The sequence below is a fragment of the Sus scrofa genome, chromosome 8 (assembly GCF_000003025.6).
Source record: "Sus scrofa isolate TJ Tabasco breed Duroc chromosome 8, Sscrofa11.1, whole genome shotgun sequence".
NCBI classification, from domain to species: Eukaryota; Metazoa; Chordata; class Mammalia; order Artiodactyla; family Suidae; genus Sus; species Sus scrofa.
Window position 1 is genome coordinate 93,939,446 of NC_010450.4, and position 15,150 is coordinate 93,954,595.

At 32.6% G+C, this 15,150-nt stretch overlaps 1 protein-coding gene across 1 annotated transcript in view; it reads right to left on the reverse strand.

Moving 5' to 3' along the window:
* The window catches only part of LOC396566 (claudin 1-like), a 133,659-nt gene continuing 119,001 nt past the window's right edge, over positions 493-15,150 (reverse strand). The window contains 3 exon segments of the mRNA XM_005666863.2: positions 493-700; positions 703-975; positions 978-1,386. Coding sequence (XP_005666920.2) covers positions 615-700; positions 703-975; positions 978-1,386 — 768 coding nt within the window. The 3' untranslated portion in view covers positions 493-614.

Here is a 15,150-nt window from a genome sequence, read left to right on the forward strand (position 1 = left end):
TGCCGTAAGAGTATAGTAACAAAAAAAAATATGACATAAGCATATGTGAAGAACTGAAAAGAGCACATGTGAAGAACTGAAATAATTCATATTTGGTAAAGTAGGTCAGGTCTTCTGTGAAAGACACTAAAAGCTGACGAAGGAGGTAAATGATATTTGACCCATTATATATGTGTAGATAAAAAAGAGAAAAATACCAAATAAACTACTTATTTAATCAACAGAATTAAATATATATTTTTTCTTTTTTAGGTATATTTTAAGTATGCTTATACCAACATAGTGAGAATAAGAGTTTTTACTAATTTTTTATAGAAAAAATATGTATATGTACATATCTATATATATTTAAGGACCGCCCTCTCCCCACATTTGAGATGATTACTCAGTGGGAAGCAGTAATACACGTGGAAATGGCTTCCCTCCCGTATTGAGGAAAGGAGATAAAATAAGACCTCATCATTTTTAGCAATGTGTATTTTAAAAAAAATATTTTTTTGGTTATACCATAGTTCAGACTCTAACAGTCAAAAGTCGAAGATCTCAATGTCAATGACAGTATTTCAATGTCCATTTTCTGGTTGTTCCAACACGGTTTTGTCCTTTTGATTCTGTCACACGTAGTCTTTCCCACTGGAAGGTGAAGGTTTTGGATAGGGCCTTTGTGTTGGGTAAGATGTTGTTTTTCGGGGACAGGAGCGCAAAGTAGGGCACCTCCCAGAAGGCAGAGAGAAGCAGCAGCCCAGCCAGTGAAGAGAGCCTGACCAAATTCATATCTGGCATTGACCGGGGTCATGAGGTGATAGAATTCTTGAACAATTCTGTTACCATACTATGCTGTGGCAACTAAGATAGCCAGACCTGAAATAAGAAAGATCACTCCCCCAATGACAGCCATCCACATCTTCTGCACCTCATCATCTTCCATGCACTTCATACACTTCATGCCAATGGTGGCCACAAAGATGGGTATAGTCCCAGAAGGATGCCAGTCACTATCAAGGCACGGGTTGCTTGCATAGTGCTGTTCAGATTCAGCAAGGAGTCTAAGACTTTGCACTGGATCTTCCCGGTGCTCTGCGACATGCGGGACATCCACAGCCCCTCCTAGATGGCCTGGACTGTCACTATGTTGTCACCAGCGTAGGAGTAAATCTTCCACTGAAGCAGTGCGGTGCTGACGATGGAGCCGATCCAGCCCAGGAAGGCCAGGATGAAGCCCAGCAGCTGCAGCCCCGCGTTGGCCGTAGCTCTGGCTCGATCAGGCGCTAGCACCGGCTCAAGGGCCGCAGGTGCACAAGGCGGAGTTTGCAGGTGCCCACCCAGGACTCCCGGGGGTGGCGGCGCCGCGCGGGGGCTGCAGGTGGTGATGCGAGGGGTGTGGGTCTAGGGCCGGGTGGGCGCTGAAGTTGAGAAGCAAGAAGCTGCTGCTGCTCCCGGCTCGGGACTGAGACGCAGAGCCACTGGGCTCCCACTATACTTTTTTAACCTTTTGAATTTTTCTCTGAAAATTTGTCTTGCTTTTCAGTAGTTTCATGTTGCAGTTATACTTACACATCAAAATATATCCTCTTGAGTTATAAGCATTTAGTAGTGGAAAAACTGGAGACTTCTTGGCCAATTATATAACTTTTTCTTTAATTGTATGTGTGTTATATATACTAAGAAAAGCATTCAAGGGGCTGAAAGCTTGAATTTGAACAACGTATATGAGTGCAATATGTTTAATATGTATGTTTAACTGTGGAAGATTTCCTTGTGCTCTCATTATTTTTTCGTTGGTGCCACATATATGATGAATCTCACCTTATTGTGGCAAAGCAAAAAAAAAAGTTAAAAAAAAATGAAAATACCTCAAGAAACACCTTATGAAAGTCAAATATATGTGACTTTCATATAGTCTTCTTATAAATTAAATTCCAAATAAAATATTTTACATATGCTATTGACTTATGCATATCTATATCTCTATGAATTTTCAACAGTTTGCAGGATTGGCACCTGCTATATCTCACGTGTTTAAGGATCTACTCTATGTATACAGTTTCAGAAATATCTGCTTGCCTTTTGGACCTTAGCGTTTAAAAGCATTTATTGTCATCTTTCTAAGTCAACCGCTATCTGGACCTGTGAAATGACTGACACACCATATGGAAATCAAGAAATACTTTACAGAAAAATGTTCATCTGGCCACATTTTAGACAGATGATCTGATTTGCATAGTAGCCACCAAACTATTGAATGAGTAATCTGTTTTATCTTTTTAATTTGTGTCTAATTTGAACACTATAACGTTCTGTAAAGCAAATTATTCCAATCTAAATCTATTGTTAGTAATTTTCTAGCTAAATAATGGAAATTATTTATGGTTTTTTTTTCTTCTTTTGGTTTTTTTGAGTGATTTTTTTTTCCAAGTTGCTTTCTGTAATGAATATATGAGGGTTAATGAAGATTAAATTACTTACTGTGTAATTAAAGCCAGTGTAGAGATACTGACTTATGATCTTTATAGTTCAAAAATATTTGTTTATTTTCAGATTTTTAGTGATAGCTCTATGTGCACCCTTTCAGTAGATACAGTATTTAGACAATTTATCTAATTTTCAAAATATTTTCTTAGTGTAATGTGGATGTTACCTAAGCCATATAACAGATACAGAATCCTTTAAATAATTTTAAAATAGAATGCTTTTTAAGAAATTAAAGTTCTGTGGGGAGTTCCCTCGTGACTCAGTGGTTAACGAATCTGACTAGGAACCATTATGTTGTGGGTTCGATCCCTGGCCTGGCTCAGTGGGTTAAGGATCCGGCGTTGTCATGAGCTGTGGTGTAGGTCGCAGACGCAGCTTGGATCCCTCATTGCTGTGGCTCTGGCATAGGCCAGTGGCTACAGCTCTGATTAGACCCCTAGCCTGGGGACCTCCATATGCCACAGGAGCGGTCCTAGAAAAAGGCAAAAAGACACACACACACTCAAGAAAAGAAAAAGAAACTTCTGTTTAATTATCAAGTAATATGAACTTCAATAAATTTTGATTTCTATTGTTTCCAATATCTCTAGAGTACAAAAAATACTTCTCTGAAAATGAATACTTAGTACTAGTTTATGAGCTAAATTATCTTTGACATTGTAGGAAAATGCTCTGTTTGATGTATCTATAGGTGTTTGGAAAATAGTTCATTTTATGCTAAAAATGAAAGAGAAGAAATGAGAGAGGGATAGGGGAGAATTAAGTAACAAAATAAAATTTGAAAATGTTAGGCTTATATTTAATGTTTATGGGTATTTATTTTTTACTGCACCATTGTTTAAAGTATTTATTTTTTCAAGTGAAAAAAAGTCTTTATTTTTGAGACAATTATTTTCGTTTCATGGAAAATGCTTTTTTTTTTTTTCAAATTAAATTTGGAAAGCAAACCAAAAAAGTTAAGTGAGAATACTATAGATAAAATAATACTTTTTTGACATTTTGTTGATACTATTTCATTTATATATGCTATTTTATATGTGGGATATATACATACTTACTATATAATTTGAAATGCCACATATACTTGAGATTACATAGTTGCATATATATCTTAATGTATTTGTAACTATACAATTGGAAATACATCCAATTATATATATTTCAATTTTATTATGTATAATATGAAATATATTTGTATATATAATACATATAACAATATATTTGTAACTATATAATTGGAAATACATTTCCAATTATATATTTCAATTTTATTATATATATATGAAATGATTAGATATACATAAAGATGATACAGATGAGTGTTCCACATTTTCTTTTCTTCAATATACTTAGCACATATAGCCATTCCAAATTACTATTTCACAAACTTAGATGATTCTCAGTAGGGAAGCTTTACCTCACATTGTTTTCATCAAAGTGAGCTTAGTCTGTATTTGCCTATCTGAATATTGCCATTATATTACTAATTTACACATTTGGAAAAGGGTCAGGAGTACTCCACATTTTTGATGACTGGTATTAACCTGAAAGGGGAATGTTAATAACTGAGGAAATATATCAACAGTAGTTCAATATCAAGATAGTTTAAAGCTATATATTTTTTAACTTTTACCCCATATTGGACTATTATATATATTGGGCTTAAGGGATTAGTATTCTCTATTTAGTATAGCTAAATATACTTTATGTGAAGACCACATAAGTCAGATAGAAATGGAAAGAGTATGTATTAAAATAATATTACCCAGGTAAGATGACATTCAGTGTAATAAAGTTATTGATAAAAATAATGCAGTTTTGTAGTGTTCTTGTATGTTGACTAAAATATAAATTATTGAAACCATTTAGAAAGTCATTATCATTGAAACTATCATATATATTGTAATAATCAAATTTTTTATTTATAGTATTTTTATTAAAATACATAGTTTTCTGTGATTCCCTCCTTAGGTTATTTTAGTCTAAATAATATAGTATATTGTCTCAAATTATAAAATAGCATATTTTAGGCATTGCTGAAATATATACCTCTCTTTCTTATTCTTTTTTCCTATCATTCTTATTCTAAATTATACAACTATGTTTAGTATATTTTCTAATTTTATAATTTATTAAAAACATAATCTGGATATAGCTATTTTCTGTTGTTGAGTACATTGGAACTTATTAAGTGGTAAATGTATCTAAAACTCAAAAGTTCAGAAGTATGTAAATTAAATCCAGTAATCTAACATCAGAATATTTAAGAATATTATTTTATATCTTGTAAAAATATTTTTGAAGATAAAATTTAAGGTCATTGGAAGATTGGAAAAGTTTTCCCAGTAGAAAGTATTTTCCTGGAGTTCTTCGGTTATAAAAAACATAATATATTTTTATGACATTTGATGAAAAATGAGTTCCCTGATGGCTCATCTGGTTAAGGATCTGGTATTGTCACTGTCATGGCTCTGTTTATGCTGTGGCACAGGTTCTGCCTGGGGACTTCTGCATGTCATGGGTTTGGACAAAAAAAATTGACGAGAAATGAAAAAAATACCGTTTTATATTTAAATGGAGAAACAAGCAAGTTGTTTATATTGACCAGTTAGTATAATAGAATATGCTTCATTGATTTTGGACTATTTTGACAACATTTTGTGAATGATAGAACAATAATTAGAAGTTCAGTACAGAGAAAAGTTATGCATAAAGAAAAAATAGAGCAGAAATTAAAATTAGATGAAAAATTGAAACAATACTGAAAACAAAAGATGAAATTTCAGAAAATAATGTTGCAGTATCTATAAGTCTGTTCCTGTTTTTTAATATGCATTTGTTTATTTTACATTTTAGGTTCCACATGTAAATGATAACAGAGTGTCCTTCTATAACTTACTTCACTAGGCACAATACTCTAGGTCCATCCACATTGTTGCAAATGGCAGGATTTCATTCTTCTTACAGCTAAATAATATTTCATCTGTTGATAGACACTGAGGTTACTTCCATGTCTTGGCTCTTATAAATAATGATGCTGTGAACACTGGGGTGCATGCATCTTTTCATCTTGGTGTTTTCATTTTCTTCAGATATTTACCCAGTGATGGAATTGCTGGATCATGTGTTAGTTCAATTTTTATGTTTTATGAGACCTCAGTAATGTTTTCCATGGTGCCTGAACCAATTTACAGTCCCACCTACAGTGTACCAGGGTTCCATTTTCCCTACATCCCCTCCAAAATTTGTTACTAGTAGACTTTTTTTTTAACAGTAGCTGATTTGACAGTAGTGAAGTGATATATCATTGCTGTTTTTATTTGCATTTCTCTGATTATTAGCAGTTTGTGCATTTTTTTTTCATACTACAAAGGTACAGTAATCAAAGCAGCATGATACTGGCACAAATAGAGACACACAAATCAATGGAACAGAACAAGAGAGCTCAGAAATAAACCCGCACATTTATGACAATTAATCTATGACAGGTGAAGAAATGACAGTCTCTTTAGTAAGTGGTGCTGGGAAAACTGGTCAGCTACATGTACAACAATGAGATTGGAACGTTTCCTCATATTAAATAAAAAAATAAATTCGAAATGTATTTAAAAGACCAAAATGTAAGACCTGAAACTAATAAACTCCTAAGAGAGAGAATAGGCACAGATCGCAGTAATACTCTTTGGGACTTGTCTCATAAGGCAAAATAAATAAAAGCAAAAATAAGCAAATGGGAACTAATTAAACTTAAAAATGATAGCACAGCAAAGGAAACCATCAACAAAATGAAAAGACAACCCACTGAAACAGAAAATGATTGTAAATAAGACAACCAATGGGGGTTAATATCCAGAATGTGTAACAGGTGATCAGCTCTAGTATCAACAAACACAGAACTGAATTAAAAAAACAAAAGACTTGAACAGACGTTCTTCCTGGGAAGAGTACCTTTGTAGTATGGTCTGATTTCAGGAAGCATGACACCTCTGCTTTTGTTCTTTTTTTCTCAAGATTGATTTGGCAATTTGTGACCTTTTGTAATTCCATATAAATTTTAGGATTATTTTTTCTAGTTCTGTGAAAAATGATATGGGTATTTTGATAGGGATTACATTAAATCTATAAATTTCTTTGGGTAGTATGGACATTTTAAAAATAGTAATTCTTCCGCTCCATTTTTTATATCATTTCCTAATTCCTACATCAATGTTTTATAGTTTTCAGAGTACAGGTCTGATTGAAATGTTCTTTAAATCCTTTCCTCCATTGCATTGTATAATAGAATCATTTACTTTTGGTCAGAACAATTTGATGCATCTGTACAATTAAGATTGGAAAGTTGATTCATCTTTTAGAGTAGAAACCTTTCATTTTCAGTAAAAAATTAAAATGCTTATTAAATGGTAGAGATGAACTTTTCAAACGATAAGACAAAAAGATCTGTCCACACTGGATCTGAAAAGGCTGTTCTAAATTTAAAAATAAAATATATATAATAAGTGAAACATCAGTAATAAACAGAAGGAGAACTAGGAATCTCATTAAAAAGTACGGTCTAAACTTAATATATATCAGTGTTTATAAATTGATATAATTTTATTAAATGTATACTTAAAAGTATAAAGCATGAATAATACAAAAATAATTATTTTTTTAAGTTGACAAAATTTTCTTAATAGCCTTTTATGTCTTTTGATTATTATTAATCTCAATGATAGAAGGATAAGTGGAATTTTTGTGTGTGTGTCTTTTTCTAGGGCTACACCCGCAACATATGGAGATGCCCAGGCTAGGGGTCTAATCAGAGATGTAGCTGCCAGCCTATGCCATAGTCAAGGAATCCAAACTATGTCTGCGACCTACATCACAGCTCACGGCAACACCGGATCCTTAACCCACTGAGCAGGGCCAGGGATTGAACCCACAACCTCATGGTTTCTAGTCGGATTCATTAACCACTGAGCCACGACGGGAACTCCTAAGTGGAATTTTTTCATCCAAAAGAGAAAATTTTGAATTGCAATTCCATTAGATGGAAAATTATAATTTTTTTGACATGACTTTAGTTGAAAAATGTGTGTTTCTTGTTTTAAGCAAGTGCTTAGTGAGGTAAATTTGAATAGTGTGTTTTAATGATTATTTGAGTTAGACAGAGACTCAGAGAGGTAGCCTGGAAAATGTTTAGGTAGACAACACTGAGAGACTTTAAAAATCTGTAGTTATACTTACTAGAAATTTAAAACAATGAAACTATTTATTGCTAAGTAAATAAATTGTCTCCTTAACATTTTGGAATGTAGTATTTCAGCTAGTTTGCAATGAAAACCTCTTATTTTCTACTCATTTTAACCTGATTTTTGTATAATTATATTAAGAAGAGGGAAATTAAATATATATATATATATATATATATATATATATATATATATGATTTCCCCAGTCCCCATATGTCTCCTGGAAGAGTTCTGGAACTGAATCTTTAATCAGTGAGCTACATTTTCAGTATTATTATTTCAAATGAATGTGGAGCCCTTGATAATATTCTAAAGCTAAAGACCAAAACAAAGGTGACCAATAAAGTTGGATGGTTCACATCTCCATTATAGATTAGGCCAAGACAGTAGATAAGAAGCAAATATTCACTCACTATGAGAAAGTGTTGCACATTTAAATACTTAGATTTTTGTAACAGTGTGTTGCTTAATGATGGTATTTTGGAAAATTTAAATTTTTTTTTTTTTTTTTTTTTGCTTTTTAGCAGCCATGGCATATGGAGGTTCCCAGACTGGGGGTTGAATTGGAGCTAACAGCTGCCAGCCTATACCACAGCCACAGCAATGTAGAATCCAAGCCATGTCTGCGACCTACACCACAGCTCGTGGTGACAACCAGATCCTTAACCCACTGAATGAGGCCAGGGATCGAACCCACAACCTCATGGTTCCTAATTGGATTCATTTCTGCTGTGCCACAACAGGAACTCCAAACTTTACATTTTTAAAAATACTTTACAGAGTATCAGACCTGTGGTCAAATTATATTACTGATTTTGCATCTGATTGAATCAAATAATTTATAAACCAATGCACTGTGAGTTCAGAAGCATTTAAAAATGGAAATGGAGGAGTTCCCATTGTGGTTCAGTAGTTAACAAATCCGTCTAGGAACCATGAGGTTGCGAGTTCAATCCCTGACCTCGCTCAGTAGGTTAAGGATTCAGCGTTGCCATGAGCTGTGGTGGAGGTTGCAGACACAGCTCAGATCCTGTGTTGCTGTGGCTGTGGCGTAGGCCAGCAGCTACAGCTCCGATTCGACCCCTAGCCTGGGAACCTCCATATGCGCGGGAGAGGCCCTAGAAAAGGCAAAAAGACAAAAAAAAAAAAAAAAAAAAAAAAAAAAAAAACAATGGGAATGGATTTTTTATTGCTCTTTTATATCAAGTAAGAATAACTGACTGCCTGATCTCAAAAAAGTCATATTGGAAGCATGTATAACATATGACTCAATCTCTAGTAATACCAGCAACAATGACTTTTAAGGATAAAACAGTAAGAATAAACCCAGATAAATTGGACCACCAAAGATTAGGCTTAATTTCATATTTTTTATATTGTTAAGCATTAAGCAAGATGGGATAAGAACAACGGTTTGATAAAAATAATAGTAAACCATGAAGATAATAATATATTGAACAAAATTCTTAAAAATAAGGAAAATGGAACAAATTAGTAATTTTCCTTCATACCCTCTTATTAGCCCTTTAATGGGAAAAAAGTTTCTTAATTAATATTTCATTTACCTTTGGGACAAGTACATAATATAGTCATCATTTGCTTAGATTTTGAAATACCATTCATTTATGTACATATTTTCTCTATTCAAATTTACTATTCATATCACTTGTAAATTTGCATATATTAAATCATCACGCATAATTTACCATCTTTTGAATATTTTATTGATGAAAGTCCTTTTCTAAAATTTTTATATGCTCTTAAATTTTCAACTCTCAAATATTTAAAGACTTAAAACTCAATTCAGTTTTAAAATATTTTTATGATGTGAAATATTTAATTACAGATGATAACTGCAATCTATTGCCTTGACTATGGTGACAGTGGGTAGTTACTATAAGATTGTTTGCTAGTAAATGGGACTTTTAAAATAATAAATATTTTTCAGAATACTTCATTTTATTTCATTTAAAGATAGCACAGACTTACCTCAACCTGGCCAATACTTTGGTTATTCTTCTCCAATTAACTCATGACTATTTTAGTTCATGACTTTTTATCGAGGATGATGACATTTAGAAGTTGCTTCATTAGCAATGTGTTGCACTGAGAATAGAATTAACTGATTTTTACAGTTTTATTTTTCATGTGGTCTGTTTACAGCATTCCAATCTTACTTAATTTTATACACATTTAGAAGGTAAAATTTCCAACTCAAACAAATTCCTAGGCAAATAAAAGGTAATTTGTTGTATGAAAAAACTATACACAAAGTAAACATGTTTTTACAATATAACTGTGAACTATAATTGAAATAAAAACTGCAGATCATATTGAGTAGTTCTGCATCAACAGTTAATACTTTGGTAGTTCTGTTAAAGAAAAGTTACTCTGATACCTATTAAAACCATAAAAAATACTTTCTTATCCAGGACTATTTTGCTAGGTGTCAAGATTATTGTAATAGAGAACAGAGATCAGATTCTACCCTAAAATATCGAAGATAGCTGGGAATGTATAACCAAGTAACAGAGTGGATTAGGAGGCATAAGTTGATGGAAAACTAGTAAGAGAAAGCCTAAAAGGATAGCATGATTTTGTCAAACTGACTGAACAGGATTCTTGCTGAAAGCAGGCACAGTGACCAGACATCAAGGGTAGAGGATGAGGAATCCGGTCAGATAGCATGAGAGATCAGATATCAAGAGTGAGGTTAATTTAATTTCTTAAACTGACTTAGGAGGATGCTTGCTACAACCAGACTAGTCAGGCCTAGATATTGCCCAGAGATGAGATGTAATCAAAAAGAGGGTTCAGAGGAGCCTGCCTAAATTTTGGTCAAAAAAAAAAAAAAAAGAATATTTGTCACATCTAAAAACATTTCTTAAACTTATGATTCAGCCAGCCATGAACATCCTAATTACTGTGTTGTATGGAAGAATGGACTCAGTTATGAGCTGTTATGAAAGAGATAAGATTATACAACAATTTATGAAAAAGTTTGAAAGGCAACATGAATCTAGTCATATGAAAAATCAAACAGAGCTCTTCTGGTCATGTATGATTTATAAAATAGTTTTTAGACTAACCATTATGTGCATTAAGTATAAGTAAAATTTCCAGGCTCATTTTTCAAAAAGGGAAAAATGAAAGACAGAGATATAAATGGTTACCGATTTCTTTCAGTTCTTTCAAGAAATTGTTTTTATGAAGTACATAACATGACCTTACAGTCTTGTCTGAATCTCTCATTGAACCTTATTTGAATTAATTAATGAAATTAAGTCTGGCATATATATGCCACAGTGTGTGAATTAATTATGTAAATATCAAACACTAAAATAAAAACAGATTTGCATGAAAACAGTATTTCCAATTACAAATCTCTCTGAAACATGAATTATATCAATTCAGAATATTCCATGTAGTTATTAAACTGATTTTTTGAAAACTATAGAAAAATCTTAGTATAAAATTTACCTATTTTATTATCTTCCTAAAAGTTAGGGAAAACATTTACTTCTTTTGATTGAATTTGCTTCTGGCTTAATAAAATGTAATGGGCCAGTAATATGAATATTTCTACCCTGAATGGAAGATACTCCCAATTATTTAGACAGATTTTCATTGCAAGTAACATTTGCCTGTTAATATGGGTGAATATTAAAATGTATTTACTCATTTAGAAAAATTTAGCAAATAATAAATTTTTGAATGTTTCAGATACACAGTGTTATCATGGGAAAAGTATCCCTCTTCTTCTGATCTTCTCCCATGTTTTCTACTTCATGGTGCAAGATATCAGCTGTTAATTCATTTATCCCATCCATAGTCAATGCAAAATAAGTGGAAGCAGGAAGGCTGGCTAGCACATTTGTGCTTTTTTTCACAGAAACCTCTACAGAAATTTCCACCTATACTGCTGTTATAGGAAATGAATCACAATGTCAAGCCTTCATAGATGAAGGCTGGAAAATCAAGGGGAAAAAATTGTCATGAGTATATGAGAGCAAACATAATACTGGGCTTAGGCTCATTGACCAAGCTGATATTCTGTAAGTAAGAAATTAGAGACTTTATATGGGCCGGCACAGTCCATGCCTGCCTGCCTTTACGCATATAACAAAAATATTTTAAAAAACATGCTATGATTTATGACTATACCTTAAAATATATCCTATAACTGTTGATATACTTGAATACACTTTTTAGTTACTGATAGAGCAGAGAGGAAGAAAATCTAAAGTTTTAGAAGAGTCGAAAGACCAAAACAGTATAAATTTGAGTAAAAGAAGAGGTGACAATAAAATTTTCTCTTCCTACATTAAAATCCAGAGAAAAGGGAAACATAAACCACAGTTGTTGAGTGTTGAATAAAATAAATGGTAATTCATATAAATGAGTTTAATGCAAGACTTTGCATGTTAATATTGAATGACAAAGCATAATGCAGGGCTTACTTGAGAGTAGGAATAATAATGTCCATAAACATAACAGTTTGGATCTAAAAGGCTGGATGGGTGTTCCAAATTCCAGCTGGTAGCTCACAGAGGTCTTGTGAAAGGATGGAAATTTAGTAGGATGAATAAATACATTTTAAGCTGTGCAACCAGAGTGTATAGTGTCAAATCTCAGTACTACTATCAAATGACTTTTTAATCTTGTTTGTGTCACTATTGGCTCCAATTTTGGGAAGTACTTCATTTCCGCTCACTTTCTAATTCTATGTGAAGGGACATTCTTGTGCCATCCCCTTATTCATTCCACCAAGAAGGAGAATTTTACCTGCTTGGTGACTCATACTTGTAATTGTTCCTGTAATTTATATACAGATACTGAATTTTTATTGTGAGTAACCCAGATGTTTCACTTGCATTTATCCTTTGTAACATTAACTTAATACAGATGTTGTATTCTCACTGAACACAGTTTTGAAAGATTTATTTGCCTTACAGGTTAAGTGTGGAAAAAGTGTTTTATTCAACATTATAAGGACTTCCCTCATTCCATTATTTCTACTTGAACATTTATCACAATTATATAGATTACTTAAGTGGCTGTTTATCTCATGATTCACAAAATGTTTTGAAAAAAATTTGAAGTTATGTAGTCTGCTTTCTCTATACATAATCCACACTACTGAGTAATTTATAAAAATCCATAAAATAGGAAATTAACTTAAAGGTCACTAGGCTCTCAGTAGAATAAATGACCTTTGATGCTGGAAATCACTGACTTTTTTTTCAGGTTTTGCATAATATGCATCTCTTCTCTCAAGATATTTCTTGTAAAAATTACAACAGAACTCACACAGAATGAAGCATTGTAAAATAAGTACAATTTTTAAGACTTTTATAATTGGATGGATTTCTAAAGAACTGCACTGGAAATAGATGATAAAAGGACATTTCTCTTAAAATAATAGTAGGGTTTCTGCTGTTTAAAGTAGGAATAGATAGGGATTCTTAAAAAAAGAATGATAACGTGAAATCACAGTAAAATAATCTTTACTGATCAAATAATAGACAGAACAAGATAAAAAAATCTTTTTAATAATGTACTTATCTTGGATTTGAAAAAAAATCATCATATATAAAAGGCCAATTTTCATGTCAGGAACTATCATAGCTTTAGTATAAGCTAAAATTCTGAAAAAGAATTTTGGGGGGAGAGATTCTGCTGTGCTAACATTTAATAGTAATCCTTTAAAATATACCCAGTCCAAAATTTCAAAGCAAAGTATATGTTAGACATTTCTTTACCTGTGATGCTCCTTATGTCCTTGTCTTATATCCTCATCTTATAATGTCTGGCTGTTCTGTGATGTCCACTAAGTCCCTGTTAGGATCTGAAGTCATTTCCTGATGTTGATTACCTCTTTATCACCTTTGAATAATTTCTGCACAGTATCATATTTTTGATGGCTGTATTTTTTATATTTTAAGCATTTTAAAGACAAATATTGGTGCTGTTTATACATTACTAAGTATGTGCTCATTTAAGTATTACTTCAATGCACATTGGCTACATATCATATGCCAAATTATTGTTCTTGGCCCCTAGGATAGAGTAGGGTTAAAACAGACAAGATCTTGTCTTCATGGACCAGACACAAGATACCTCCTTTGTTAAGTGCTAAAATATACTGTGGGAAAAACAGAATCAGAAAAGTGGCTAGGGGCTGTATTGGAGGTGGGGAGGAACTAAGAAGAGGGATTAGTATCCTACATAAAGAAGGCATAGAAGGCTTTGAAGACTAGGTGACATTTTAATAGAGATAAGAAGAATATACACGAGCTAAAAGCCATGTGTAGAAAGGATGATTAGTCAGAGTTTGAAACAGTAAATTCTTATGCTATTGGGGAGAAATAGTCTTTATGTATTCACCAAACACACAAACAAAAAAACACAGAAGATAGATGTGGTTAGAGTGCAATGATTAAGATGGAGACTCTTAAGAAACAAAGACAGGACAGAGGACCTGATGATTTAGAACTTCTAACCTTTATTAAAGGATTCTATTTTAGTTTAAGTGAAATGTGAGAAAAAATGGAGGATTTAGACCAGAGGAACATTTTGGCTTAAATAACACTGAGAGCTGCATTTAGTATAAAGCTATAAATATAGAAGCAGATAAGGAAGCTATTGAAATTATCCAGTCAGAAATAATGCTGTCCTGGACCACTAGTAAAGTGGACATATTGTCATAGGTGAGAACTAGATAGTTATCTTGATATATTTTAAGGGTGAGATAAGCAAGTAATCTAATGAATTTATATGCAGTGTGAAAGAACAAGAAAAAACAAGATTGGCTTCATGATTTTTTAATCAAGAAACAAGAAGGGTGTTTCCATTTATTGAGATAGCAGTAATTGTGGTTTTTGTTAAGATAATTTTAATGTATGTGCTTATATGGACATCACACGTTTGGTTTTGGCTTTGTGTTGTTGGAGATATATTTTGACACTCATGTGCAGAAGAGTGGCAATTGACTGATCATTAGTATCTGTTTACTGTTCAGTGTATATGCCCAGAGTATTTTAAAAAAGATTTTGTGATTATCCATTGTAGAGGATTTTAAAGGATATGTAACTGAATGAGAGCACCTGTTAAGTGAATACATATAGAAAGATAAAATCATATCTTGATGTTTAAAGATGAAGGAGCTGCTGATGAAATAACAACAGAGTGATGTTTCAGAAGACAGTTGAAGAAAGTGTTTTAAGAAATAACCAATTTAAAATATGCCTTGGTAGGCTGATTTAGACAGACATGACAATTCAGTATGGTGTTTGAAAAAGTAGAGATGTGTTTCATTGAAATTATGGAGATTAATGCTTACCTCAAATTTGCTCAAAACATTGAGAGATGATGGAATTAATAAGAGTAGTAGAGAAATGTAGCTGTAGTTGGAAAAGAATGGGATATTGAAAGGATTTTTAAA